The 25764-nt window shown below is 41.5% G+C and overlaps 2 protein-coding genes across 6 annotated transcripts in view; one reads left to right on the top strand and one right to left on the bottom strand.

Annotated features, from left to right (window-relative positions):
• Nucleotides 1-5189, top strand: part of MCMBP (minichromosome maintenance complex binding protein) — a 50651-nt gene extending 45462 nt beyond the window's left edge. For both annotated transcript variants that reach the window (XM_080823098.1, XM_080823099.1), the window contains exons 16-18: nucleotides 282-1499; nucleotides 1882-1924; nucleotides 4177-5189. In XM_080823098.1, the coding sequence (XP_080679224.1) occupies nucleotides 282-408 (127 nt within the window). In that variant the 3' untranslated portion in view covers nucleotides 409-1499; nucleotides 1882-1924; nucleotides 4177-5189. The remainder of the gene's footprint in view (nucleotides 1-281; nucleotides 1500-1881; nucleotides 1925-4176) is intronic.
• The window catches only part of INPP5F (inositol polyphosphate-5-phosphatase F), an 84032-nt gene continuing 61264 nt past the window's right edge, over nucleotides 2997-25764 (bottom strand). For 2 of the 4 annotated variants that reach the window (XM_080823094.1, XM_080823095.1), the window contains exons 10-20: nucleotides 23529-23653; nucleotides 22697-22774; nucleotides 21454-21574; nucleotides 20113-20241; nucleotides 16722-16839; nucleotides 14764-14962; nucleotides 9616-9687; nucleotides 8579-8652; nucleotides 8012-8140; nucleotides 7179-7266; nucleotides 2998-5249 (exon numbers count right to left, since the gene is read on the bottom strand). In XM_080823094.1, coding sequence (XP_080679220.1) covers nucleotides 4097-5249; nucleotides 7179-7266; nucleotides 8012-8140; nucleotides 8579-8652; nucleotides 9616-9687; nucleotides 14764-14962; nucleotides 16722-16839; nucleotides 20113-20241; nucleotides 21454-21574; nucleotides 22697-22774; nucleotides 23529-23653 — 2286 coding nt within the window. In that variant the 3' untranslated portion in view covers nucleotides 2998-4096. Of the gene's footprint in view, nucleotides 5250-7178; nucleotides 7267-8011; nucleotides 8141-8578; nucleotides 8653-9615; nucleotides 9688-10855; nucleotides 10970-13785; nucleotides 14322-14763; nucleotides 14963-16721; nucleotides 16840-20112; nucleotides 20242-21453; nucleotides 21575-22696; nucleotides 22775-23528; nucleotides 23654-25764 lie in introns of those variants that run through there. The other 2 variants (XM_080823096.1, XM_080823097.1) reach the window with 2 other exon arrangements.

Here is a 25764-nt window from a genome sequence, read left to right on the forward strand (position 1 = left end):
TGGAAAGGTTTTTCCTTTAAAATACCTTGTGAAAGGGTTTAGTGAAGGGGGATTGTGTTTGGCCAGTGACCGGTGGAACAGGCTTGCTTTTTTGTCTCTAACCTTCCGAGACCCCTTCGTGGAAGTCTCACTTGGCTCTTGACTTGTCTGCAGCTGCCAGATGGTCTTGACCCCTAACCCAGCATATTTTGAGGTTCTTTGAAAAAAAAAAAAAAGGAAAGAAAAAGAACTAGATCCTGTCCTAGGTCTAGACTTAAATCCGTTTCTGTGTTTCACGCCAGGTTTCTGTCTCTCAGTGCCGGTCAGACAACGCTGTCAAGAGAGCGATGGCTCAGAGCAAAGCAGCTAGAGTCCTTAAGAAGAACCAGGCTTCAGCAGCAGAAATGTGTGAATGGAAATGAACTTTAAAGATCTGACGCCTAGGAGAGTAGTGGGCAGATTGTGGCCACATTATTGTAAAATTCAAATACCATTTATACCACATTGTTTTGTAGATAATTTGTATCAAAAACCAATGACTTTTCCTGAAATCAGCCTGGTAACATCTGAAGTTTATATAATATTCAGTAAGGGCTTTTACCTTACTGATTTTATGGAGCTTTTGATTGTTTTATAATTATATAAATTAGTAACAATGTACAAAAATGTATTTGATATTAAAAGTTTAATATTGATGATAATGTTGCTGATACCATTTCCTTAGTTTCAGCTAAGTCATAGGTCAGACTCTGTTGATGCTAATGTCAACTTCACTTGAAAATTGTTGGAATTCCAAAGTCAGAGGAGTTGTTCACTTGAGATTTTTACAATGTCTTTCCAATTAACGGTGGGTCTGGATGTGTTTAGTGGTTGAAGTTTGGGGAATGGGGTGTACCTGCCATTAATTCACATGACTGTGTGAAATTCTGTAGTATCATTTCCCAAACATTTGACCTCAGAAGTTTTTTTCCACTTAACAGTTATTAATAACCTACAGAATTAGTCTTTTTCACATGGCAGTGGTTCCCAGACTTTTGGATTTCATGGACCAGTAACATTTCCAAAAATTTGGGGGACAGGGTTGCCAATGTATTTTGCCAAGTAATCTGAAAGAAACCACTGTATTATACCACTTTTTTTTTTTTTTTTTTTCATAAAAGGACGTCTCAGAATGAGAGTCCTTTAAATGGAATAAATATAGCTTTTTTGGAAAAAAACACTACATTGTCCTTATTTTTCTCATTTCACCCCGTGCATTTGGGAACCACTGTTTTATGGAACTTAAAGGAATGCTGCCCTAGGATAGGCTGTTTTGCCCAAATAGGAAGAAAGCAAAGTTAACTTTTTAAAATATGCCTTCTGTAGAAAATAAAGTTTTAAATTGTTTTCCTAATAATTGTCATTTAGTTGCTTTGATGATGGTGTTGGATTTTAAACTTTGTGTAAGTTTTTCCATTAGTTCCAGATGTGTTAGTCAACGAACATATCTGCTAATCCAGGAATACCCAAGAAAGCCATAGGTAAGTTTTTCCCAGACCAATTACAGATTTAACTTTTTTTTTTTTTTTTTAAGATTGTATTTATTTGACAGAAACAGAGGGAGAGGGGGAAGCAGGTTCCCTGCTGAGCAGAGCACCTGATGCAGGACTCGATCCCAAGACACCAGGATCATGACCTGAGCCAAAGGCAGAGGCTTAACTGTGACTGAGTGACCCAGGTGCCCCTAACGTAAAAGTTTTTAAAGTAACAAAAATAGCATTACCCATACTTAGAAGGCAATTTAATACAGTACAGTAGTGTAGTTGTGGTATCAAGAATGTTTAGAAAGTTTAGACCATTTTTTTAAGTTATCAGTGGTTATGTATGAAGATTAATGTTTTTTGTTTTTTGTTTTTTTTTAAGCCAGTAACTTACCTAGTGGGACACAGATCAGCTAAATGATTCTGTAAGTATTGTTTTGGCACCCTTCCCCCACCTCCTCCAAACTGATATTGCTAAACACAGAAACAGGGTCAGCCTTGAAAAGGAAGGAATTCATTGTGCCTAATGAACTGAAGTAGAAATGACTAGCTGTTTTTTTCCTAAACTCCAATCTATTTTTACAAACTAATGTAAATAATCTGTTTATATTTAGAATTCTAACTGGTTTTCATTTTTATAACTGGTAAACTTCCTTAATCTTTTAGAAACAAAATGAAGACTCAACTGGATTTGTGGGAACAAAATTCCAGAGAGTAGATTAGTTACTGTGTTATTGTGCAAATGTGAATTGTAATTTACCAAAGAGAAGTACATAATTTGCTTAATCTTGCAGAAAAGTTCCCTTGAAAGGAAAACACTCTTTCAAATAAACAAAACTTCCCCAATTATTAGTACTTTGGGTTATTTTTCATTATTTGTAAGACTTACCCCATGATGTGTGAGAAAAGGTCCGACGCCCTCCTTATGGGAAACCTTTACTGAAAGCTTACTGTGGGAGGTCGTGCAGTCTGAGATCCTCCTGTTGGGTTCCCACTGGGGAAGGAGCCCGGGACCTGGGCTTCAGAACCACCTTTCTTCCCTGGTTTTGCCCACACACTGGACAGGAACGTTTGCTATTCCTATTTGAGTCACCGGGAAACTGAACATAACACCCTGCCTGGAATTAAACATTGCCTTCTTTTTAGTTTCCACAAATCTCTTTGGGACACATTTCATGGAGCTTAAAAGAGACATTTATCACTTGACCTTTGCTTTTATTTTCTCTCCCATTGTGCCACACTTTAATACTTTCAAGACCAGAAGAAAAGAACAGAATAAAGTATTCGGTTTCAGTGTTTGGATGTTTAAAATTTGATGGTTTGTGATGCACTTCTTTTTTAAAGTCTACATATAAACACTTAAAAAAGGAAAATACTGGAAAGGCTGAGACCCAAGTGATCAGTTATAGCAAATTTACCTTATGAATTTTTTAACCTCATTTAGAGATCAACATTATCTTTAAAGTATTATTTAAGGAATTCTCATACACGTCACTTTAAATTACAATGGTGTTTTATTTTAAATAGTCACAAGATTTGACACTTCCAAAAAAAAGATACCACTAATAAATAACAAATGTTGAAATACTTATCAAAGTTACAACAGACATAATGTTTAGCTGAGAATCACTTCAACAGAGTAAGGCTCTAAAGATACCAGACAAACCAATACTTGTTGGGAATAAGGTGTGCAACGTTCTTTTATGGGCTTTTCTGAGGCCACAGTTCCATGGGGTCAGGATTATAGTCATGAATCAGTTCTAGTACAGCTGTGCATCAGACTAAATTTTCTGCGGTTTATATTCTAGACAAGAGGTTAAGGAATGTTCCCCTGCAAAAAACTACAACCTGAACATTCATTTCAAGAATTACCAGTATCTGATAAATGTAGTCTTCCATTCCTAAAAACAGCAGAATAATTTAATAGGTGCTGGTAGTTACATCTGGTGTCTCAGGTTTTATGACTGACAGGTCTTTAATTCTAGACTTTGGGGTGTACAAGGGGCATAGTATTTTAAATTTAAGTAGACTATGGGGAAAATCAGGATCAAATGGGCATGTCCCAGTAACCCTCAATTTACTCTTAACAGGGAATGGTTAAGCCATCAAAACTAAACTACAGTTTTTTAATATTCAAATGCATCTTTGTACTAGTAACACTCTAAAGTTACTAAAAACTAAATATTTAAACAGAAATGAATGGACAAACAGAAGACAAATTATGAAAAAGCTATTCCCCTAAATGTGTCCGTGTTCATCCTTCGGGTTTACTTCCTACGCTTCACTTACCCACCCACTGCACAAAAGGTTCAGGTTATTATGTCTCGAAGTAATTATCCCCAAATTACTTTCAGACACCAACTGCTCTGTAGTGTATGAGCTACTCACGTTTACACGTTCTAGGATGACACACTTCTTTTGTCCTGGCTCTCAAATCTGGAAATCTGCCCAAGTTCAGCTCCTTTTAAAAACTTTCCCGATAAAACATAATTAGAATTTGTGACCCCTAGCTTCAAAAACAACAGGTTAAAATAGCCTAATATGTGAAACCTCTTTCTGGATTAAATAAAAGCCATAGGATTCTTTGTGGCTAAAAATTAAATCTGAATTATTCGTGTCTGGCATTGTGTAAACATATTTTTAAGTTCATTTTGCTGGACTTCATTAACCCCTTCAGGTTCTGCAGGGCTCTTCTGAACCTTTGCCACTGCGAAGTGGATCCCCTGGGTGAAGCCAGCTTGGGTGATACTAGCGACTTGGACCATGGAACTTCGAATCTTGGCAAAGGGAGAGACCGCTCTGCTGCTACCGCCCTCTGAAGGAGAAGGAGTTACGTGAAGGCCTGTCTCAAATTCAGCCATGCTGGAGCCAGAGCCAGGGGTCTTCTGAGATACAGCTGGATGCGCTGGTTCAACGGACAAGTACTGGGGAGCCGCTGCAGGAAAAGACACATCTAACTGAGACGGCCGAGAAGGTATCTGTGCTGCTGATTCAGACTGTGTTTCTTCATTAGAGATTTGATTGGTCATTTGATTTCCTTCCTCACTAACCTGCTGAGAAACAGACCCTGGTTCTGACAGCTGGGTCATTTTGTTTTGTGCATCTTGTACAAATCTATGGCAGTAAACGTCCACAGGCTTGGCAAAGCCAGTCAATATGTATATGTTGTCAGCAGAAGGACTTTTCTTCAAAGGAGACTCGTGGCCTTTTCCAGACCCACTTCCAGGGGCAACAGTCTCGGAAGGAACGTGAATGCTGAGCTCAGCGCTGCCGATGGACTGGGACCGGCTGCCCAAGCGAGGCGCGGAAGCAATAATACCACAACTAGGAAGAACATAGTCTCTTGGCCCTACGTTCTCTAAAGAACTAGCTAGCTGTTTGTCTTCATCAGATTTGGAGTTTGTAAGGAATTCATCAGAGTGGTAGGAGTCATTCTCCGAAGACACTTCCCCATCCGACTCTGCCTGGACTTTGTTATCCATCACACCTGTGGTTTCCATGGTTTCAAGACTACTATCTGACTTCCAAAGATTCACTTTTAAGTTGGGTTTTAGAAAGTTAACTTTCATTTCAGGTTTGGCAAAGTTTCCTAGCTTTCGCAGATTGCCAATATTTACATTAGATTTGGTCTGTTTCACTTTTTGATTTAGAGATGAAAATTTGCTCATTAAAAAATTCTTTCCCTGTGCCAAAGAGCCTTGGTTTTGAGATCTGATGCCAATGATGTCTTCATGAGGTTTACTGCTCTTCCTACAAATTAGAAGAGAAAAAAGTTCACTCCCTCTGAAATCCAATACACCAGTTCTAATTACTGTAAGACGAAGCTGTTACTTTGATTGGGCCCAATTTCTGAAACCACGCACTGCTAATAAATGCAGATAATCCCTTGGAGTTGATGCTAGAACAGCACTGTTCAAAAGAAATGTAAGCTAGATGTAGTTTTAAATTTTTCAAGCCATTTAAAAACATGAAATTTTGATACTTAATCCAATATATACTAAATATTTCAACATATAATCCCTATTAAAAGATGATTAATGAGAGATCTTATTCTTTTTGGTACTAAGTCTTTGAAGCAACCACTGTGTAGTAGTTTACAACTAGGCATCAGAAGCCTTTATAAACGACATCGACAAGTTGTCCCCGGGCCCTGAATGGGAACAGTGCCCTGGCTGGGTGACTTTAACCCCAGTCCAGCAAGCAGTTTCCTGCGTGTCCTGCCCTCAAGCAGCCCATGCAGTGAAGAGCCAGCCTGTGGAAACACTACATCTATAATATCTTAATCCTACTCGGAAGCTCCTTGCAGTAGCTGGGTTAATCATGTTGAGTTCTTCTGGGTCAGAACTTTGTCTTTAGATTTGATCATTATTACTGCATGTTTCCTTCAACTGGGTTCTCTTTGGCATTCAGAGGAGGAGGAAGCAGTCGAGGAATGGAAGGGAGAGAAGCCTCTCAATGGCTGCCTCAACCTGCATTTTTGTGTATTCTGAGAATAAAAAAAAAACCCGATCCAAAATTCAGACAACACCAGTTCCCACCTGCCTTACCTGTGGGGAATATATTCCAAGATCCCCAACATCTGAAGCCACGGATAGGATCAAGCCCTATATATACTATGTATTTCCCTATGCATATATAACCTGTGATAAAGTTTAGTTTATAACTAGGCAAAGTGAGAGATTAACAGGAATAATTTATAAGACTATAAATAAAAGTTAATCTCTCTAAATATCTTACTGTACTCTACTCACCCTGCTGGTGAGGATGTGAGATGATAAATGTCTACACGGTGAGAAGAAGTATATGACACGGGCCCTGGGACAGTGCATCAAGAGCTCCCAGACCAGGGCTGACCACAGGTTAACAGGAACATGGATGGGGGAGGAGGGGAACTATTATGGTCACTTTCGTGGCAAGTGGCTACCATTTGGGGCAGGTCTACCACGCTGACAACCTAAACAACCAGCCAAGCCAACACAGACCATCAATGGGAATGTACAGTACAGCATTTTAACTAAAGCTGTCTGCACCCATTCCAACTTGGCTGGATTCAGGTGGGAGGGGGGAGAATTTGTTTCCTTATATTTCCTGTAGATTACCTACAATTATTTTAAAAGATACAGCATATTTAACACAGGGTTTTCTTATTTGGCATCCCTCATGATAGCTACAAATATAAGCAAAAGTGACTGGTATTTGCCACATGCCTCAGTATGGACTTACCGGTCATGAGCATTTCATAAAAATTTTAGGATGTTAAAGAGCTATGGAAACAATTCTCTCTACTAACACAAGACTGAACAATTTTTCTCTAGATGAGCAAACTGCTCTTTAGTTGAATGTGGACCATGAAACATAAGCAGATGGGAAATCCAAATTTTAATGTGAAATAATCTATAGGCATTCTTAACCCACTGGCGTTCATAGAGCAAATGACAGCCAGTATGTTTTAAAGTTGTTTAAATTATGGCCACAAGTAATGTATTTCTAGATAGACTCTCAGAAGAGCAAATTTTAAAAGTAATACTTTTTGATCCACAGAAATTTGACACGGCTCAGTCTAAATACCAATATGTTACACCATAATTTGATTTTCCCGATCTTCCAAATACTTCTAAAGAAATGGGACTTTGGATAATAATCTCTTTATTCTTGAGAAAATTGTAGTAGTATACTTACCTCTCAAGTTTTTTCTCAATTATAGGTACATCCAATCCCATGGCTTGCTTGGTTATCTGTAGCATCTCTGCAATGCACTGAAGGGTATCTGAAACCCAAACACAACTGCTCGCCAGTTTCTCCAAAAACATACTAAAATAGCACTTGTAATTCAGACCCCTAAATGAAATTTGTGGTCATACATTTAAATACAATTTTAATTGCTAAAATTTACAGAAAATTGCTTGTTTACTACTCTCCCCACTAATTCAAAATGTTCTAAAACGTATTTTAACAGAAGAGTTAATAAAGGACAAATGAACCAAATCAATTGGAATTAAAAGTTTCTTCTGATTTGTCCCGTGTTAGATGCCAAGGCAACAGCGGTGAACAAGACAGGAATGTCCCCTGACTACTGTCTGTGAAAGGCACGCGTGGTAGGAAAAAGCCCTGGTACCCCGTGGCCGAACACGGAGATTTCCTTGCCCCAGCTACATCAGTTCAAATAATTTCCCTGCTTTCTGGGGGACAAAGTGGCTACTTCATGGTCATAAAGCTATGTTCCATTTATAATGGTATGGACTGTCCTCACTTCCACTTGGGACTTAGAAGAGCAGATCAAAAGTTATCACCGGGGCACCTGGGTGGCTCAATGGGTTAAAGCCTCTGCCGTCGGCTCAGGTCATGATCCCAGGGTCCTGGGATCAAGCCCCACATCAGGCTCTCTGCTCAGCGGGGAGCCTGCTTCCCCCTCTCTCTGCCTGCCTCTCTGCCTATTTGTGATCTCTGTCTGTCAAATAAATTAAAAAACAAACAAAAAAAGTTATCACAGAATACAGTCATCTCTTCATTACCTTTCCCATCCTCTTCTGGATTGCGCATTACAGCTCTTAGTGTGTGGAAATAGCCACTTGTTTCTTTGTATCTGTAGTGCAGTCGCATGCAGGAGAACTTCGGCTTACCAAAGAGAGTGGGTTCGGGACCTAGAAACCCAAATGAATATGGTAAAACCTTTCACATAAAATTCATTTTTCTATATCTTCAAAATACTAACACTTATTCATCAGTTAGGTTTTAGCACATTTTTCTTATTTCTTCTAAATAAGAGTATACAATACAAGCTTATTGTGATGATTTGGTTTGATGAAACTAAATAACGACTCTTCTTCAGTCTCAAGTATTTAAACTTTCTTGATCCTTGCGTGAATCTTCACAAGGTAAGCAATTAAAGAAATAATTACTAGACCATATCATTCACCGCTAATCTAAAGAATAGAAGAGAATCCTAAGAAATAGACCAGCTGCAATATCAGTATCCTTTTCTGATTCTAGCAAGTCGTACTGCTTGCTCAAACAATGTGGCCCACTCTTGGAAGAACAGTATTTGCTTTCTAGGACTTGGTTAGCATGTTAAAATTTACCTATTTCTATTTTTTCCAGGTCTTCTAGACTTAGTCGTTGATACTGGTTTACTTTATCAACTTCATCATCATAACTGGATAAAGGGAAAGGAAGTAAAAATAGGATTAAAATCAAAACCATATTTGGCTCGTCAGCTGAGATAGAATAGGAGCAACTTCTACGCAGTTAAAATCTTCCAGGGCACAATATACTCTTGGGTAAAGAGTTTAAACATTTAAAAACTAGATGAAATGAGATTGACATATATGTAGTTTAATAGCTAAAGGAGAATCAGCTTATGGATCTTAAACTAAAATCAGTTAACAAAATATAATTTGTTTTATAAAAACTTCTACAAAACAAAACCAACAAACCTAAAAGGAAGGCAAACACATACATACACTGAAAGTATGTGTTTGTGATTAACACAGCAGATAAACCTGCTGTCCAAACTCAAGAATAAAAAATCCATATAATAATGCCAATGGGCACCTGGGCCAATGACTTAAAAAATTGTTCATAAAAGGCCAGAGAAAAAGAATTTACTTAGAGAAAAAAAAATTGATTTTGGTAAGGCAAACGAGCAAGTACTTTTTTTTTTTTTTTTGCTGGTGGCATTGTTAATTAGTAGTGTTTCTGAAGATCTGGCAGTAAACCACAAAAGTATAATAATTGATCAGACTCTTGTAACCAAAGAGGCAGGTGTGTGCATGTGTGTGCATGTGTACAAACACAATTATCTGCACAAAGACAACTGTTTCATTGCCAATAGCAATAAAATGGAAGTATCAGTGCTAATAAAAAATATATAGTTATTAACAGTATATGGAGTACATCAAAACATGAAAAATATATAGGAAATAAGCTAAGTGCTAAAAGAATATTAAATAAGCTAAGTGCTAAAATCACATTCTCAAATTAACAGTGATGTAAGTTACGTAGGGTTCCGTGAAGTTCCTTAAAATATATAAAACCAGATTCTTAATGTCATGAACCCTAACAAGGAAATGTACTCATATTACAAGAACCATTAAAAGCTTTAAATCAAGCAACTTACTAGGCCACGTAGTAGGCAGAGTTAGAAAGCAGTAACAGCACATCCACATCTCTGTGAGTAGCATCAATGAGGCTAAACAGACATGACACAGGGAATTAAATATTTTCATTTTCATCTGCATTTTCATCAAGATTACCCCTATAGCAGAACCACTTAAGATCGTTGGGGGGGGTGGGGAATTTGAAGTCAGATGCATACAATCTATCCATGGAGGGGGCCAGTTTGAGTTTTTTGGGGGGGGGTGTCAGGAAAGGGCTGCAGCTGAGAAGAGGTCCCTTCTCAGAGAGTGGTGGTCAAGGAGGTGGGAGGATTCAGGGAAATATGATAATTTCCAGGGAGAGGGGATTGGGAAGAAAGGAAAACCCTCAGGCTCAGAGGGAGAAAATGTCTAGATTATTTTACAAGACCTAACCATCAAAAGGACAAGGCACGGGAAGGATATTTTTACACACATGTAGGATGCATCTTTTGAAAAAAAAAATTACATAGATATAACATTTCGATGCAAAAATTGGGACCGAGCCCAAACCACTCTTTATTTCTTACTCCAGATTTATCCATTTATTTGGCTTTTAAAGAACGAGTAAACATTTCCTTTTTCTAAGTCCGTTTTGCTGTATTTTCCCACCACTCACAAATCAAATAAAGGGTCAGAAACTAGATGAGTGTTGATGAATCCTTAAACGTACAGCAAAATGTACATTTTTGTAAGATTACTAATAAAAAAATGGTTGACGTATAAAATCTACAAAAAACCAACAGATAAAGCAGGCAAAATGTGAACTCAAAACTTCTAAGTCATGTAATATCAACAATCTCTAATCACAAGGTGGAAATCAATCTACGTTCTAATTAGCCTCAAAATTCCACTATACTCCCTTTGAATTTCATCCCTATTTGCCAAGATTTACCAAAATGCTACTGAAAAACAAATGGAAAACAGTAGGGAAAATCACTTGTCGATGGAAGTCACATCCTTCAACTGCGTCAGAATGAGGTCGTTGTCTCCTGCGTACTGCGGGGACAAACGCACCAAGCTCGGAACCCGCAGTAATTTACATCAGCGGCACCTTGTCGCAGCCGACCGCCGGCGGTCTCAAGCTAACGTAACACATTCGCCTCATTTTCACCCAAAATAATACCGAAAAATACGACGACTGAGACACCGGGACCCGACAGCCCGAGGCTCCCGCGTGCGGAGCCCCGCGCCCGCCCGCGCCGCGCCCGCCGCGGTACTTACACGCGCGCCGGCCGCGGGCGCCCCCGCCGAGCCTCCGCAGTCACGTCAGCACACATTTTCACGGCACTAAGTCTGCGTCTCCGAGTCAGCGCGGCCCCCCCGCCCCCGCCCGGGCGGTCGTATCTACACCAGTCCTCCGGGATCCTCAGTCACAAACACTATGTCTGAACAAAAAGCACTGGGCACGGAACAGGCGGTCAGGAAATAGCCCCCCCCCCCCCGCGGTTTTACTGGAGTCTCCGCCGCAGGAAAGAGCCCCTCCCCCCACCCTCCCCCGAAGCACACAACGGACACGACTGTCAACACGGATGAGAAAAGAAAGACCCCCCCACGCTCCCCGCCCCCCGCGGTCGCAGCTCCCGGGCTGCTCTACTCGTTCTTGTTCTCCTGCCAGTCGGGCATGCCCTCCTTCCACACGATGAACACGAACACCGCCAGCACCACATGCAGCCCCACCACCGCCACGATGGTCGCGTAAAAGCCACTGTCGTCAGGAGACATTAACAGGAGACTCTGGAAAAGGAGCAATTTGCAGGAAAAATACAAGCCCACAGGAACTTTAACCATCAGTCCTGCAAAAAGGAGAAAAATCTTGAAAGTCGTGGCCAGGCTGCCGCCTTCGGGCTTGGGCTCGGCAGCGTTGCCAGTGGCATTGCCCGTGGCGTTGGCGGGCCGCTGGGCGGTCGGCGGGGGCCTGTGGGAGCGCGGCATGGTGTCCGTCCGTCTGTCCGTCAGTCAGTCCGTCGAGAAGTCGAAGCTCAGTCAGAGCCGCCTGCACCCGACCTCGCGCCTGCAGCGAATGCGGAGACTGCGGCAACTGCGGCAACTGCAGAGCCAAGCCCCGCCCAGGAGCCACCACTCGCTTCCGGCCGCCCCCGCTGCCGCGGCACCTGCCCAGTGCGCATGCGCGCCCGACCCCGCCAGCCCGCCCCCGCACTAAGCCCGGCCCGCGGTGGGGCGGGGCGCCGAGGAGCCCGCAGTGCCCCGGACCCCCGCCGGACCCTCACCGGTCCCCCGCAGGACCCCCGCCGGGCCGCGCCCACACCGCGGGGAGGGGTCGTCACCCAAGGGACGCGGGTGGCCGCGGCACTGCGAGCGACCCTCTCCTGCGCTCACACGCCCGACAGCGCGGCTGCTCCTCTGAAACGGGGGAAGTGGTCATCTACTCGGGGTGGAAAAAGCGGGTCCGGTAGAGCTGGGCAAAACAGGGAGTGGGCCGGTGCAGGTCCCGAAGGGCGGCTGGGCAGGACGCCCGGCGTCCTTCCACTCTCGGGACCCGGAGCGCGCCCCCAGGCACCTGTCACCGAGGGCCCAGTGTTTTGGCGGCAACGGGGCGCAGGGCTGGGGGAAGGAGCGGTGGAACCCGCAGGCCTCCGTGCCGGGGGCTGGCCACGGGCGGTCCTAGGTGAGCTCGGGGCCGCAACAGAACAGGCCGCGGCGGCGGAGCCGGGGAGGCCCGCGGGCAGTGTGGGGACGGCGCGGGGGCGCGCCAGGAGGGGAGGGCAGAGGAGAGCAGGCGCCGGGAGCGGGCCGTTCCTGCTGCGGCAGGGCTGCGTGTGTTTGTCAACTGCGGCCGGGACTGGTTTTCTGCCAGAGAGTTAAGCGGCTGCGACTGCAGTGCGGCAAGTCTCTGGCGCAAAATTTCAAAGGTCGTCAAAAACACCCAGCCATCAAGATAATTGTTAGTGCAATACTTTAAAAAAAAAAATCAAAATTCCAAAATACGAACAAAACACCAGCGTTTTAGATAAAGACAGGATCCGACCCTGCAGCTGTACAGGCTTGCTCACTTGGCTCACGCAGACCCTAGCCCTAGCCCCTGCAGAAGTTTATTTACCAAAACACGTAGCTCAACTCGACAACAAAAAAACACAGACCCAAGTTTTTAAAATGGGCAAAGGATTTCAACAGTTTTCTAAGGAAAATATACAAATGGCCAACAAGCACAAGAAAAAATCCTTCCCACCCTTTGTCAGTAGGGAAATGCAAACCAAAACCAGTGAGATACCACTTCACACCCCTTAGGAGGAGTACAATTTAAAAAAAAAAAAGGGAAAGGAAAGAGTATTAGCGAGGAGGTGGAAAAATTGGAACCCTCACACACTGCTGGTGAGAATGTCAAATGGTGCAGTCACTGTGGAGAACAGCTTGGTGGTTTCCCAGAAGTTAAGCACAGAATTACACATGACCCACCAATTTCCACTCCTAGGTATGTACCCCCAGATAAAAACTGGTGTTCAAACCAAAACAGTATTACTATTTACGAGAGCCAGAAGGTGGAAACAACCTAAATGCCCATCGTGGAAGAAAACAGACAAAATGGGCTCTAACCACAGGATGGAATACCATTCAGCTATAAGGAGGCATGAAGCCAGTCACAAAAGGAAACGTGTTATGTGATCCCATTTATATGAAATGTCCAAAACAGGGACATCTATAGAGACAAAAAGTAGATTAGTGGTTGTCTGGCCAGAGGGAAAGGAGAATAGGGAGTGATCGCTAGTGAGTACAGGGCTTTCTTCGAGAGTAGTGAAAATGTGACTATACTAAAAGCTATTGAATTGTATGCTTTAAGTGGAAGGATAATGAATTATATCTTAAAGGTGTTTTTAAAAACATATACACAGAACCCAGGAGTGAATGGCTAAGTCAGACAGGTACTAACTACTGAAGACCCCAAGCCCGACGGCTGGCTGGCTGGCTGTCTCAGGACCTTAGCTGGCACAGGCATTCCCAGAGCTGCTTCTCCCTGCTCCGGCAGAGTCGGCCTGCTCTGGGTCCATGGCTCTGGCTCAGCTGATAGACTGTACAAGCGTTCTGTAGCAACTCAGCTAACCAAAGAGCCAGTTTCCACATATCCCTTCAGGGGAAAACTGTCCACCATCTACAAAATATTCAAGCTATTGCAAATGAAGAAAAATACCAGTGGCGAATTTAAAGACATTTTATCAGTATTATAAAGCATGGCAACCACAAGACAAAGTACAGAGGAGCTCACAAAGCGGGTTCTTAACTGTGTAATCAAGATGCAGACACACAGTTAATTTTGGAAATTCCAATGGACACATGATACCCATCAGAGAATTATCCCCCTGAGATGAAAATGAAATGGATCTGAAGACGGTAATTACTCTCTATCTGAAAAAGCATCTCCTCCGGAATGAAAGGCAGAAGAAAAGACTGTTCTGAAACATTGCTGGCTCATGCTCCGGCTCCTCCAGGGTCCAAATGTAAGGCTCCAGATGGCCTGTGCCTCCCAAAGGGGCCAACACCGGGACCAGCCACAGGGTGGCAAAGTGTCTCCCATTACCACAAAGACACCAAGACTCTTGATAGGCAGGTCTCGGCCTTTTCTCGAAGACAACAAGCCAAAACATGACCTTCAAAGTCACTAACTCCAAAGCATCAGCTTCATTATCTACTCCATCCACATCACCTTGTCTCACAGCTTCAAAGGCAGCAGTTTCTAGTAAAACAGTAATAGTGGGAAACACAGGAGGCAAGACAAAAACTAGCAAGCAGCTAACACCTTGCTTGTAGCAAGCTTTAAAATGGCAGAGCTAAACACACTTCACATAGTTTTAAACTCCTCACCCAACTTTACATGGGAATTACAGGATTGGAAATCAAGTCAGCTGGGAATGGCGGTTCTACAATTTGGATTTTTAAAAAATCAAATGCTGCTTTAAAGTATTTCTCTTCATTACTGTGTTGTTGTAATGCCCCCTTAATTTTGCACCCAAGGTGAGCGCCTCAATCAGCTTGCCTTAGTGACCAGCCCTGTATCGGAAAACTGCCACGCATCACACATCCACACCCTAGCTTTATGGATGACCACTAGTACTAATTTTGACGAGACCATCAGAAATTTAAGTGTCCTTAGTTACTAGAACATCAGTCCGACTCACCTGGGGTCACAGTCAATGAGGGCCCAGCCCCCATGGAACTTTTCATCATCAGGCAGCAGTAACTTCATATAACTTTGTAGCAGCTGGCTAATCAGTTCCTGGTGGCTTCTCTGATTCTCCTTGTGCAAAGCCTCATGTTCTTTCTCCTTGGTAAATATGGAATAAAGATCTTCCGTCACTGGAATGCCTTGCATCAAATCTAGAGTAGAAAGTGTTAATATCTATCATCATCTTACTTTGCTAATACATTTTTAAAAAACAGAATGCAAGACCTAAAACAACAGAACTCATAAGAAAACATAGGCATGAATCTTGGTGGTCTTGGATATGGCTTTTTTGTTTTAGATATGACACTTAAATCACAAGCAACAAAAACAAGAAAAATCAACAAAGTGGATATCATCACAGTTAAGAACTTTTGTGTCTCAAGGGCAAGATCATGAATGTGAAAAGACAACCCACACAATGGGTGAGAGTATTTACAAACCATCTGATAGGGACTTGAATTCAGAATATATCAAGAATTCCTACAACTCAATAACAAAGACAAGCCGATTTTAAAATGGGCATGGGGGGTGCCTGGGTGGCTCAATCGTTTGGGTGTCTGCCTTTGGCTCAGGTCATGATCCCAGAATCCTGGGACTGAGCCCCACGTCGGGCTCTCTGCTCAGTGGGAGCCTGCTTCTCCCTCTCCCTGCTGTTCCCCTGCTTATACTCTCTCTCCCTCTGTCCAATAAAAAAAAAATCTTAAAAAAAAAAAAAAGAAAAATAAAAAATAAAATAAAAATAAAACGGGCATAGGATCTGAGCAGACAAGCTAACTTCGTCGTGGTGCGGCATGCAGCTCTCGCTTCAGGGAGCGCTGTAATCCATTCCCCACAGATGGGCAGGACAGCGAGACTGGCAGCTTCTGGAACAGAGATGCCGACCACTGGCCTTACAAGGGGAAACAGTAGGCCCAGACTGCTACTGGCCTCTCTCTCTCTCACCTCTGAAGAAATCCAGCTTCAAGATTCAGGTGAAGCTAATGTTCTAGACAGTCAGAGAGAGAGAGAGAGAGACAGAGCTTGGGTCTGCAGCGACATAACAGCTGCTAGGCCAATCACCGGAGGAAAGGTACCCTATTTTTCCCTGATTAAACTGCTAAAGTCCAGTTTTCCAGTCAACACAAATCCTACCTGTGGCAAAAACCAAACTTCTTTATGCTGGACATCTCAAATTCCTAACTGGCCTGTGCCGAGGCCCTACTATTTCATGTGTGACAAAAAATCAGATTAAAAAAATAGGATTTAAAAAATATTCCCAGAGACCACAGGACAAGCTGTTACTTTGGTTTTAGTCCAGAAGGCTCTGCATTTACTTTAATCCTATGAGGTAATACTTCCGTGCAAATTAAATTTTAAAAATTTGCCAACGTATATATTGCACTGAGCAAGCTACCCTCCATTTCCTCTTCCAAATAATGATAAGAATTGGTTAGGATTATCCCTAAATCTGGTAGCCTGATACTATGTTCATTCATTCTTACAGGAAAGGATGCTGTGTTGTCCACAGCAAGAACACATGATAAATGTCACATGGAGGAAGGCGAGACCTCTCATTACATCTCCCGGCCTTGAGTAATGGAAAAACAAATTGAATGTGGAGTGTTCAGTTGATGAGGCTCTAGGCTACCTCATTCCATACTCCAGGAACCTCACCCCTGCTTTCTGTGACCTGAACAGCAACCCGACAAATACGTATGGAAACGAGCGGTTGCTTTTGTTGCTTCAGCCTAAAAAACTCGTCAAATTCTAGTCATGTAAAAATCTGAACTTGATTTCTTGGGTAAGGTGCTGAATATAGAAACACAAATATATTATAAAACATGAACTATGTTAATGAAGTTGGTTTCTGTGAAACCCTAGTCACAGAGGAATAACAAATTTTAAAGAAAGAAAAGCATTTAGGTTTCTTACCTATAACAGCTTGCCTATAAGCATCCTTAAACCGATTCAGGTAATACCTATTTGCTGAGTTAACACCGTCTTTCATAACTCCTGCTAACTTCCTTTCTCCTGTCCTTGTAAAGTCACCCTGTCAAGGAAAAAGTCATTTTGACAATTGATTCAAAACACAAGAATGTCCCCAGAGTCAGTGTGGGCTTTTAATACAAGACCAAAATTCTGTAGGCTTTTATAATTTCTAAATAATGTAGTTAAGTTAAAATATCTACTAGTATTTGGCTGTGACCCAAGCACATCAAATAATTAAAGTGCTATTTGTGGCATCAAGTCTTCACAGTTGGATGGTGCTTTAAAGTAAATCCTCTCTTGGCAGTCTGTAGAATTTCTATAATTTACAGGTCAAAACTTCCTATATAACAAAAAACAAGATTTTTAAGCCTCAAACTGGTATGATACTCAAAAGTCACAAATTTCTGATGTGGGAAAGTGTGGACTGTGCCCTAGAGTTTAGTACAATGGGATTTAACCAGTGTATGCGGACGTGTGTATACGGGGAGCAAGAGCAGAGAGTTCTGTACCTTGCTGCCCGTTACAATCACTGTAGAATGATCCAACGAACATTTAAATGGCTTTGTTTTGTTTCTTTTGCTTTTCACAACAGCAGTGTCGGAGCAAGTCCCTAGAGGGCAGTGACTTAGCTGGAAGTCTGTGCCGCTTAATCATCTCTCCATCTCCCCCAACCCCTGGCAAGCACCAGTCTTGTTTTTGAGTTTGATTTTTTTTAGATCCTTCATATAAATGAGATCATGCAGCATTTCTGGGAAGAACTTGAGAAGGAATGGCATTAATTCTTCTTTAAATATTTGGTAGAATTTCCCAGTGAAACCATTTGGTCCTGGGCTTTTCTTTCTTGGGAGGTTTTGCTTACTGATTCATCAAATCTCCTTACTCGTTGGTCTGCTCCAATTTTCTATTTTTTCGAAAGTCAGTCTTGGTAGGTTGTATGTTTCTAGAAATGTATCCCTTCCTTCTGAATTGTCCAATTTGTTGGCATATAACTGTTCAGAGTAGGCACCTGTGATTCTATGTATTTCTGTGATATCAGCTGTAATGTCACTTTCATTTATAATTTTGAGTCCTTTTTCCTCTTGATAAGTCTAGCTAAAGGTCTGTTGATTTTATCTCTTCAAAAACCAACTCTTCAAAACAAAAAAAAGTTAAAAAGTTGTGCCAGAAAACCAACTCTTAGTTTTGTTGATCTTTTCTATTGTTTTTCCTAGTCTTCCTTTCAAATATTTCTGTTCTGATCTTTATTATTTCCTTCTTTCTGCTAACTTTGAGCTTACTTTCTTCTTTTTCTAGTTTGTTGTAAAGTTAGTTCTAGTAAAGTTAGGTTGTTTGAGATCTCTCTTTTTTCTTAATGTAGGCATTTATAGCTATAAACTTTCCCTTTAGAACTGCTTTTGCCACATCCCCTAAGTTGTGTTTCCATTTTCGTTTGTTTCAAGTTGGGTTGTTGGTTTTTTTTTTTTTTTTTTAATTTAACCCTTTTTGATTTCTTCTTTGACCCAGTGATTGTTCAGGAGTGTATTAATTTCCACATATTTATGAATTTTCTAATTTTTCTATTACCGATTTCTATTTTCATTTCATATTCATTTTCATTCATTTCTGACCACCACCGTGGTCAGAAAAGATACCCCAAACAATTTCTATCTTTTTGAACCTTGTTAAAACTTGTTTTGTGGCCTAACCTATCATCTGTCCTGGAAAATGTTCCACGTGTGCTTCTGAAGAATATGTATTCTGCTGTTCGTAGATGAAATGTTCTATATATGCCTGCTGGGTCCAGTTGGTCTACAGTCCTGCTCAAATTTACTGTTTCCTTATTGATTTTCTCCCTGGATGATCCACTGTGGAGAATGGGGTATTAAAATCCCCTACTGTGGTGCCTGGGTGGCTCAGTCAGTTAAGCGTCTGCCTTTGGCTCAGGTCATTATCTCAGGGTCCTGGGATCGAGTCCCACATTGGGCTCTCTGCTCAGCAGGGAGTCTGCTTCTCCCCTTCTCCGCTTGTGCTCTGTCTCTCTCAAATAAATGAAATCTTAAAAAAATAAAATAAAGTCCCCTACTATTATTGTACTGCTATTTATTCTTCCTTTTAATTTTGTTAGTAATTGCTTTATATATTTAGGTGTTCTGATATTGCATGCATAAAAGTATTTCTCTTTAATCAGTTACTTGTACAAGGACTAAGAAAGTCCAATTTCCTTAATTAATAAAAAGCTTTTTTATTTTTATCACTCAACCAAAAGATGGATTTGATGCCTGTTGAGACTTGTTACAAGTCTCAAGGGGTATTAATATAAGGGGTATTAAAGTCCCCTACTGGGGCACCTTGGTGGCTCAGTCGTTAAGTGTCTGCCTTCGGCTCAGGTCAGCCCCACTTCGGGCTCCCTGCTCAGTAGGAAGCCTGCTTCTCCCTCTCCCACTCCCCTCCTTGTGTTCCCTCTCTCGCTGTATCTCTCTCTCTCTCTCTCTCTCTGTCAAATAAATAAATAAATAATCTTTAAAAAAAAAGAAAAGAAAAGAAATATCCTGAGATGAACTATTACCTTGAAGGAAAAGTAACATAAAACTAATGTAAACTAATTCCATCGTTTCTTACTGGCCACAGAAGGAGTATTTGGTGCCTAGTAAATATGGTTTATATTTAAATTGAATTCTGTGAAGATTAGCTCTGTAGGATCTTCAAAAGACTTATTCATAACAACCACAAAAAGATAATAAAACATTTCTTCAGCATTTACTGCGTGCCAGGGAATGGTCTAAGCCCTCACATGCATTAACTCATACAATCCCATGACAGTCTTGAAGTGTGTCTAGTATTATACGGTTTTACAAATGAAGAGACACAGAGAGGTTCAGTGACTTGCTCAAGATTGCAAAGCTAGTAAGGGGCAGGACTGGGATTCAAATTCAGCGGAGGCAAATATACTTGGGACCGTATTCTAGCAACAGGCATGTGCTATCCGTGTAACATTTCAAAAACCAATTATTTCACATGGAATTCCAGATTTCCAAACTCGCTTGAAAAACTGGACGATCTAGCCACACTGGGCCTCTGTCCCCATAAGGAAGCAGAACAGCCCCCTCCCAAGACAACATACGCTCTTCCTTAGGTCTGTCCCCATTTCCCCCTTTAAGCTAATGGGTAGTCCCATTTCCTGGCCCTAGGAGAGTTGGAATATGTGACCCCTGCATGAGCCAAACGTTCCAGAAAGGAGTCAAGTACATAGGCTACCATCTGTAGCCCATGAAGCTTTCTCTCAAAATTAAGGCTGGTTTGAACCCCATCCTGTGTCCCACAGAATGATCCACAAAAGCTGGCTGTTGGTGTTTACCTTCAGAGCAGCTGTCCCAGCATACTGTCTGCTAATGGAGTCCCCGTTGTTGGCCCACATTATCTGATAGATCCGATTACATTTCACTGGTAGTGGCTGTTCTGGGGGCATCACACCTAATTTTTTCAGCTAAAATTAACACATTGGCAGATTAGCTGCATATTAGACAGGAAACCATAGCATAAAATATACATTGCAGCAAAAGGAAGCATGTTCATGTACAATTTTGGACCCTCAAATAAAAGAAATGGTGTTTCCCGACTTTTCCAAAATAGAGCACAATTGAGAGAGAATTTTATCAATTGCTACACATGATTAAATAGAATGAAATATTTCACTGTCTTGGTGTCATTTTTAACGTGTAGGCTTATATTCTGTTATTGTTTTAAATTTGCCGATGCAGTGAGACTATCAAAAAAGCCTCTTGAAACAACATTAGCAGTAGCAGAGCCATGAGTGCCCAGAAGGTGCGAGCCCTGCGCTGAGGGTGGGGTTCTGAGAGCTGTTTTTCTATGAATTATCTCATTGGCTCCTGCTGACAACCTGCTGCAGTCCATACTCTTACTATGTCCATTTTAAGGATGAAGAGATAGAAGCTTAGAGAGGCCGAGCTTTTCCATGGGGTCAACACCGAATACGCGGTAGACGCAGGGCTTAGACTCAAAACCTGGCTGCTTAGTGCACAGTGAGAAGGAAGAGACTCGCCATCTCAAAAAACAGTCCCGAGCTTCCATCAAAAAAGCCCCGACCCCGTGCTAAGAATGTCTACCCGAGAACGCGACACTCAGGTGTTGTGGGGCTGGAGACCTAAAGGGGGACACTGAGTAACAGATGCTGGGACCGCAGGAAGCAGCCGCCACCAACAGAAGTGGAGGAGAAAAGCTGGTTCTGTGGCACCAAAGGAGCCAACGGCTGCAGAGAAGGCGCCACGAGACCGGCGAAGCAGCTTGTCCCTTCCTCCTGCTCCAGCCTCACGGTCTTCCTTCGGCGCCTCCTACTGGCAGAGTCTCACACAGCGCCAGCCGGCTGAGCAGAAGGCGCCGCAGGCTCCCCGCCCCGAATGCACGAGGCCCCAGGTGGAGCTGAGAGGGAAAAGGTGTATGGCCACACAGGCCCACCCGATCGAAGGCGTTGAAATGCTGGGCCTCACATTTTTGAAATGAGTACTTAAGAAAATGCCACTTAAATCAACTTATTTCTACTGAAGGTGGTACTTTCCAGGTTTTAATGCAACTGTCTGTATGCTGTAAATGTTCTACAGAACGATTTTAGGTACTTGTTTACATGTGGGAAAAGAGCAGAAATGAATACTTACAATGCAGCACCCCCCCCCCCCATTACCTGCTGTTCCATGACCACGCGGGCGATGGCGGCTTGGACCACGTTGGTGCGATCCAGGCAGTCCATGCAATTGACACGAAAAATCCCTTCTTGTTTACATATCACCCCGGCTTGATCGACCCTTTTTCAAAAATAGATTGGGATTATTTTACAATATGAAATACCTTAGTGAGGTTTTCAAAAACCACAATTCCTTAGAGTATAGCAATAACTAACCAGGAGCACTGGTTATCCACTTGTTTGGAATACCGTGTGACAGGTATTACTGAGCACTTTGCAGACACTGTTGTTAATTCACACAATAAGTTGATGAGAAAGACGTTATTATCCCCGTTTTAAAGACAAACAAAAGAAAATAAAACCGAAGGGCAGAATGACTTGTCTCCAGTCTCACAACTACTAAGCAGAGCTGACACAACCCCAGATTATGCTCTTTGACACATTAAAGCCAGAAGGCACTTTAATTTTTTTTTAAAGATTTTATTTATTCATTTGACAGACAGAGATCATAAGTAGGCAGAGAGGCAGACAGAAAGAGAGGAAGGGAAGCAGGCTCCCTGCTGAGCAGAGAGCCCAACACGGGGGCTCGATCCCAGGACCCTGGGATCATGACCTGAGCCGAAGGCAGAGGCTTTAACCCACTGAGCCACCCAGGCGCCCCCAGAAGGCACTTTAAAACACCATCTTGTCCCTCCCTTTTGACTGCAAGGAGAAATGCATCTCAGTGCATCTAGCTCGAGCAGACAAAGTCACTTTACCACTCAGTGAGGAGTCCTGCAGATGCCTTGTGTGTCTAATTTCTCTGTCTAATCAAATGTTCTCTCCAATCCTTTAATCCAGTTTCTTCTTCCTACAACTCCCTCCTGCTGATAATTTTCATTTTCCCCTCTCTGGTAATTCTGAAATACCTGCACACTGAGACCAAGTACCTCGAAGCCATGTTAGGGATGCTGAGAGAGAAGAGAAAGAGGAAATGTAGACTACGGAACATCTACTAGAGTTAAAGAATAGTCAGAGAGCGCGTCACTCCGTCTTGCCTGACCACCTGACACTTCAGTCCTGTTCTAAGCTAACACTGCCCAATGACGGCCACTCTCTTGAAAAGGAAAATAGGAATTGGGAAGCAAAACAAAAGAAAAATGTTTTTTCAGCGTGCTGCTATTATTTTAACACTTATTAGTACCAAATACATATGATTTCACAGACTAAGAGTTTATATCAAATTGACTTATGAAATACCTACCAACACCACTTCATGTCAAGAATAATGTCATAAATGGCATCTGTTAGTGTTTGAACATTCTCAAACTTCATTCCTCGGCTAAAATACATGCCAAAGGGAAAAAAAAACACTTTAATAACAAGGGTTTTTTTTCAGCTTAAGATACAATATTTAAAGTAGCTTGGAAAAATTAAAATTATTGCTTTAAGTACATGCGGTTAACACTACTATAAATTATACGGGCAACTATATAAATGCTTATAATTAATCTGCATTGTGAAAGAAAATATATTTAAGAATACACCAAAACCTATCACAGGTATCAGAAGCTTCTTTCCCCCACCAAATTTTCAATACCTGGGTAGATGAACCCACATTAGAGCCAGGATTATGACAAAAGAACCGGCTTTCAGAGTACACACAGGTTAAAGTTACCATCAAAATGATTCACCGATTATTATTTTTCCGGAGCAAACGCTGGTGAAGTTGATCCATAGGGAAAGAAGTGTTACTAATACGCAATAAAGACGAGACAAGAGAATGACTTTTAAGTAAGGGGACTCAATTACTTTTGCCAGGCTTGGACCCAAGCAGCAAGGAAAAGCTCCAGAAGTTCTTCCGGTGATAAAAGGAAAAATGGAACGCTCACGTTGTCGTGGGAAAGAAGGACTGAATATTTCAGGAACCATTAAATTTTTAGCCAAAATAAAGCTCATGTGAAAATCAAAACTAAATAACAAGGACAAGAAGAGATGTTTCTTTCCGATAGGAAGACGAGAAGCTACGGTTGCCATGGCAGCACGTGCCGCAAACACCGGACCGGGTCAGAACTCCCGTGGGGAAGCCCTCTTACCAGTGCTCGTGGAAGTCAAATGAGACGTAAGTGAGCTGTGAGCTGTTGTAGAGTAACACTTGCTTCAGGTAAGCATCACCAATAATTTTCTCCCTGCCTGCCTGGTCTACCAAGTTAATAATAACCTGTGAGAGTAAGGAAAAACAAATTCAGTTTAGTCAGACGTTAAAAACTCAATGTGGTTTTTAATCACTTTATTTGGAATTATGTTTTAGAAATATTTTATAGCCACAATTAGAAATTTATCCCTTCAAGCATCCATTTTTTTCCCCATAAAATTAGACTTTCACTTGTTATATTTTGGTTTATGAGAATCATTTACATCAATAGCATTAATAGCTATCTTATGCATTATGTATTTGCAATAACCAATTAGGATACATAATAAAAACCAGGTCCTTTATCATAGCAAATATTTAAGTTATTTAGAATAATTTTTAAAAGAAATATATGAGACCTACATATGGACACTATAAAACTTTGCTGAAATACCAAAAAGAAAATCTAAGTAAATGGAAAGACACTATGATGCCAAATAGCAAGGCTCAATGTTGTAAGGATATCAAGTCACTCCAGATTAATCTGAATATTTAACAATCCCAATCAAAAGTTGATCAGCTCTTCCTATGGACTTGACAAGTTACTTCTAAAGTTCATCTGTAAAGATAAATATGCAGAAAAAGCTCTGAAAACTATTAATAAAGGAGGACTTGACCCCCTGAAGAGCAAAACATACTCTTAAGTCTACAGCAATTAAGATGGTAGTACTTGTGTAGAAACAGAGGAATGACCCATAGAACAGGACAAATAGCCAAGACACAGACCCACATACATTGAGGAATCTAAACTATGGTAACAGTATAATTCTGGGAGAAGTACAGAATATTCTAGAATAGTGGGGAGAAACTTACTTTAGCCCCTACATCTCATTATGCACAAATTATAGCTGCATTAAGGACCTAAATTTTTTTTAAGTTATAAAAAAACAAGAATATTTGGGGTGATGTTTCCATAACTGTAGGATGGGACATGACTTTCTAAGCATAAGATAAAAACCAAAGGCATAAAGAAAAAGATGGACAAATGTGACAACATGAACATTTAAAACCTCTGTAACTAATGACAATACAAGTAAGCAAAGGTAAAACAACAAAACAAAAAGAAACAAAAAACTACCTGGGGGAATATACCTGTAGCACAAAACCAGTAAGATATAAGAGTGCTATAAATTTAGTTAGAAAAAAAGAATAAAGGATACAGAGGAAATTCACAAGAGAAAATACACAGAGCCAACAGACATGAGGCTACAACTTTGTAATAATCAGAAAGGGAGACAAACCAAGAAACAGACTCTTCTTAACTATGGAGAACAAACTGATGGTTATTGGAGGGGGTGCTGGGGGGGACGGGAGAAACAGGTGACCAGGGTTAAGGAGGACACTTATTGGGATGAGCACGAGGTGTTGTGTGGAAGTACTGAATCACTATCGTGTACACCTGAAACATTACACCGTAGGTTAACTCACTGAAATTTAAATAAAAACTTTTTTAAAAGCCCAAAGAAATACAAATTTATAACAGAAAACTAGTTTTCACCTACACAGAGGCAAACATTGAATCCTAAACAGAGTCAGCATTGGTGAATATAGGAGGAAGTGAGCACTGGCTCCCATTCTTGCTGAGAGTACAAACTCCTGTGATCTTCTGGGCAGGTGTCAAGATTATACGCCTACTGTTTGACCTAGCTGTTCTACTTCTAGAAACATATTCTATGAAGCACATAGAGTCCCCAAATATATGAATGTTGCTTTCTGGAAAATTTTTACACTAGCAAAAACTATATCCTAAGGGTGCATCAATGGAGAAATAGAGAAAAAACAGCCATGAAACATTAAGTGAAAACAGTTGCAGAATAGCATATATCGCACAGCCCTCCACTGACTTAATTTTATAAATGTGTACTTATGCAGGTGCAAGATGGTTTTTGCCGCAAATGACAAATCACTGACTCAGATCTTAGAACAAGAAGTCAGGAGGTTGCACGGTTCTAGAATTGCTTAATTCAGTGGCATCAATACCAAGTCTTTCCATCTTTTCTACCATCTTTGGCATATTGGTCAGGGCTCAGGTTGGTTCGTTCACAGTTTCGACACTGCCGAAGCAGCATATCAAGTCCAAACACAACTGCCACGGAGGGACTGTTGATTCCTGTATCTCTTTTTATCACAGCGGGAAA

This window comes from Martes martes (genome assembly GCF_963455335.1).
Source record: "Martes martes genome assembly, chromosome: 14".
Taxonomy (NCBI): domain Eukaryota; kingdom Metazoa; phylum Chordata; class Mammalia; order Carnivora; family Mustelidae; genus Martes; species Martes martes.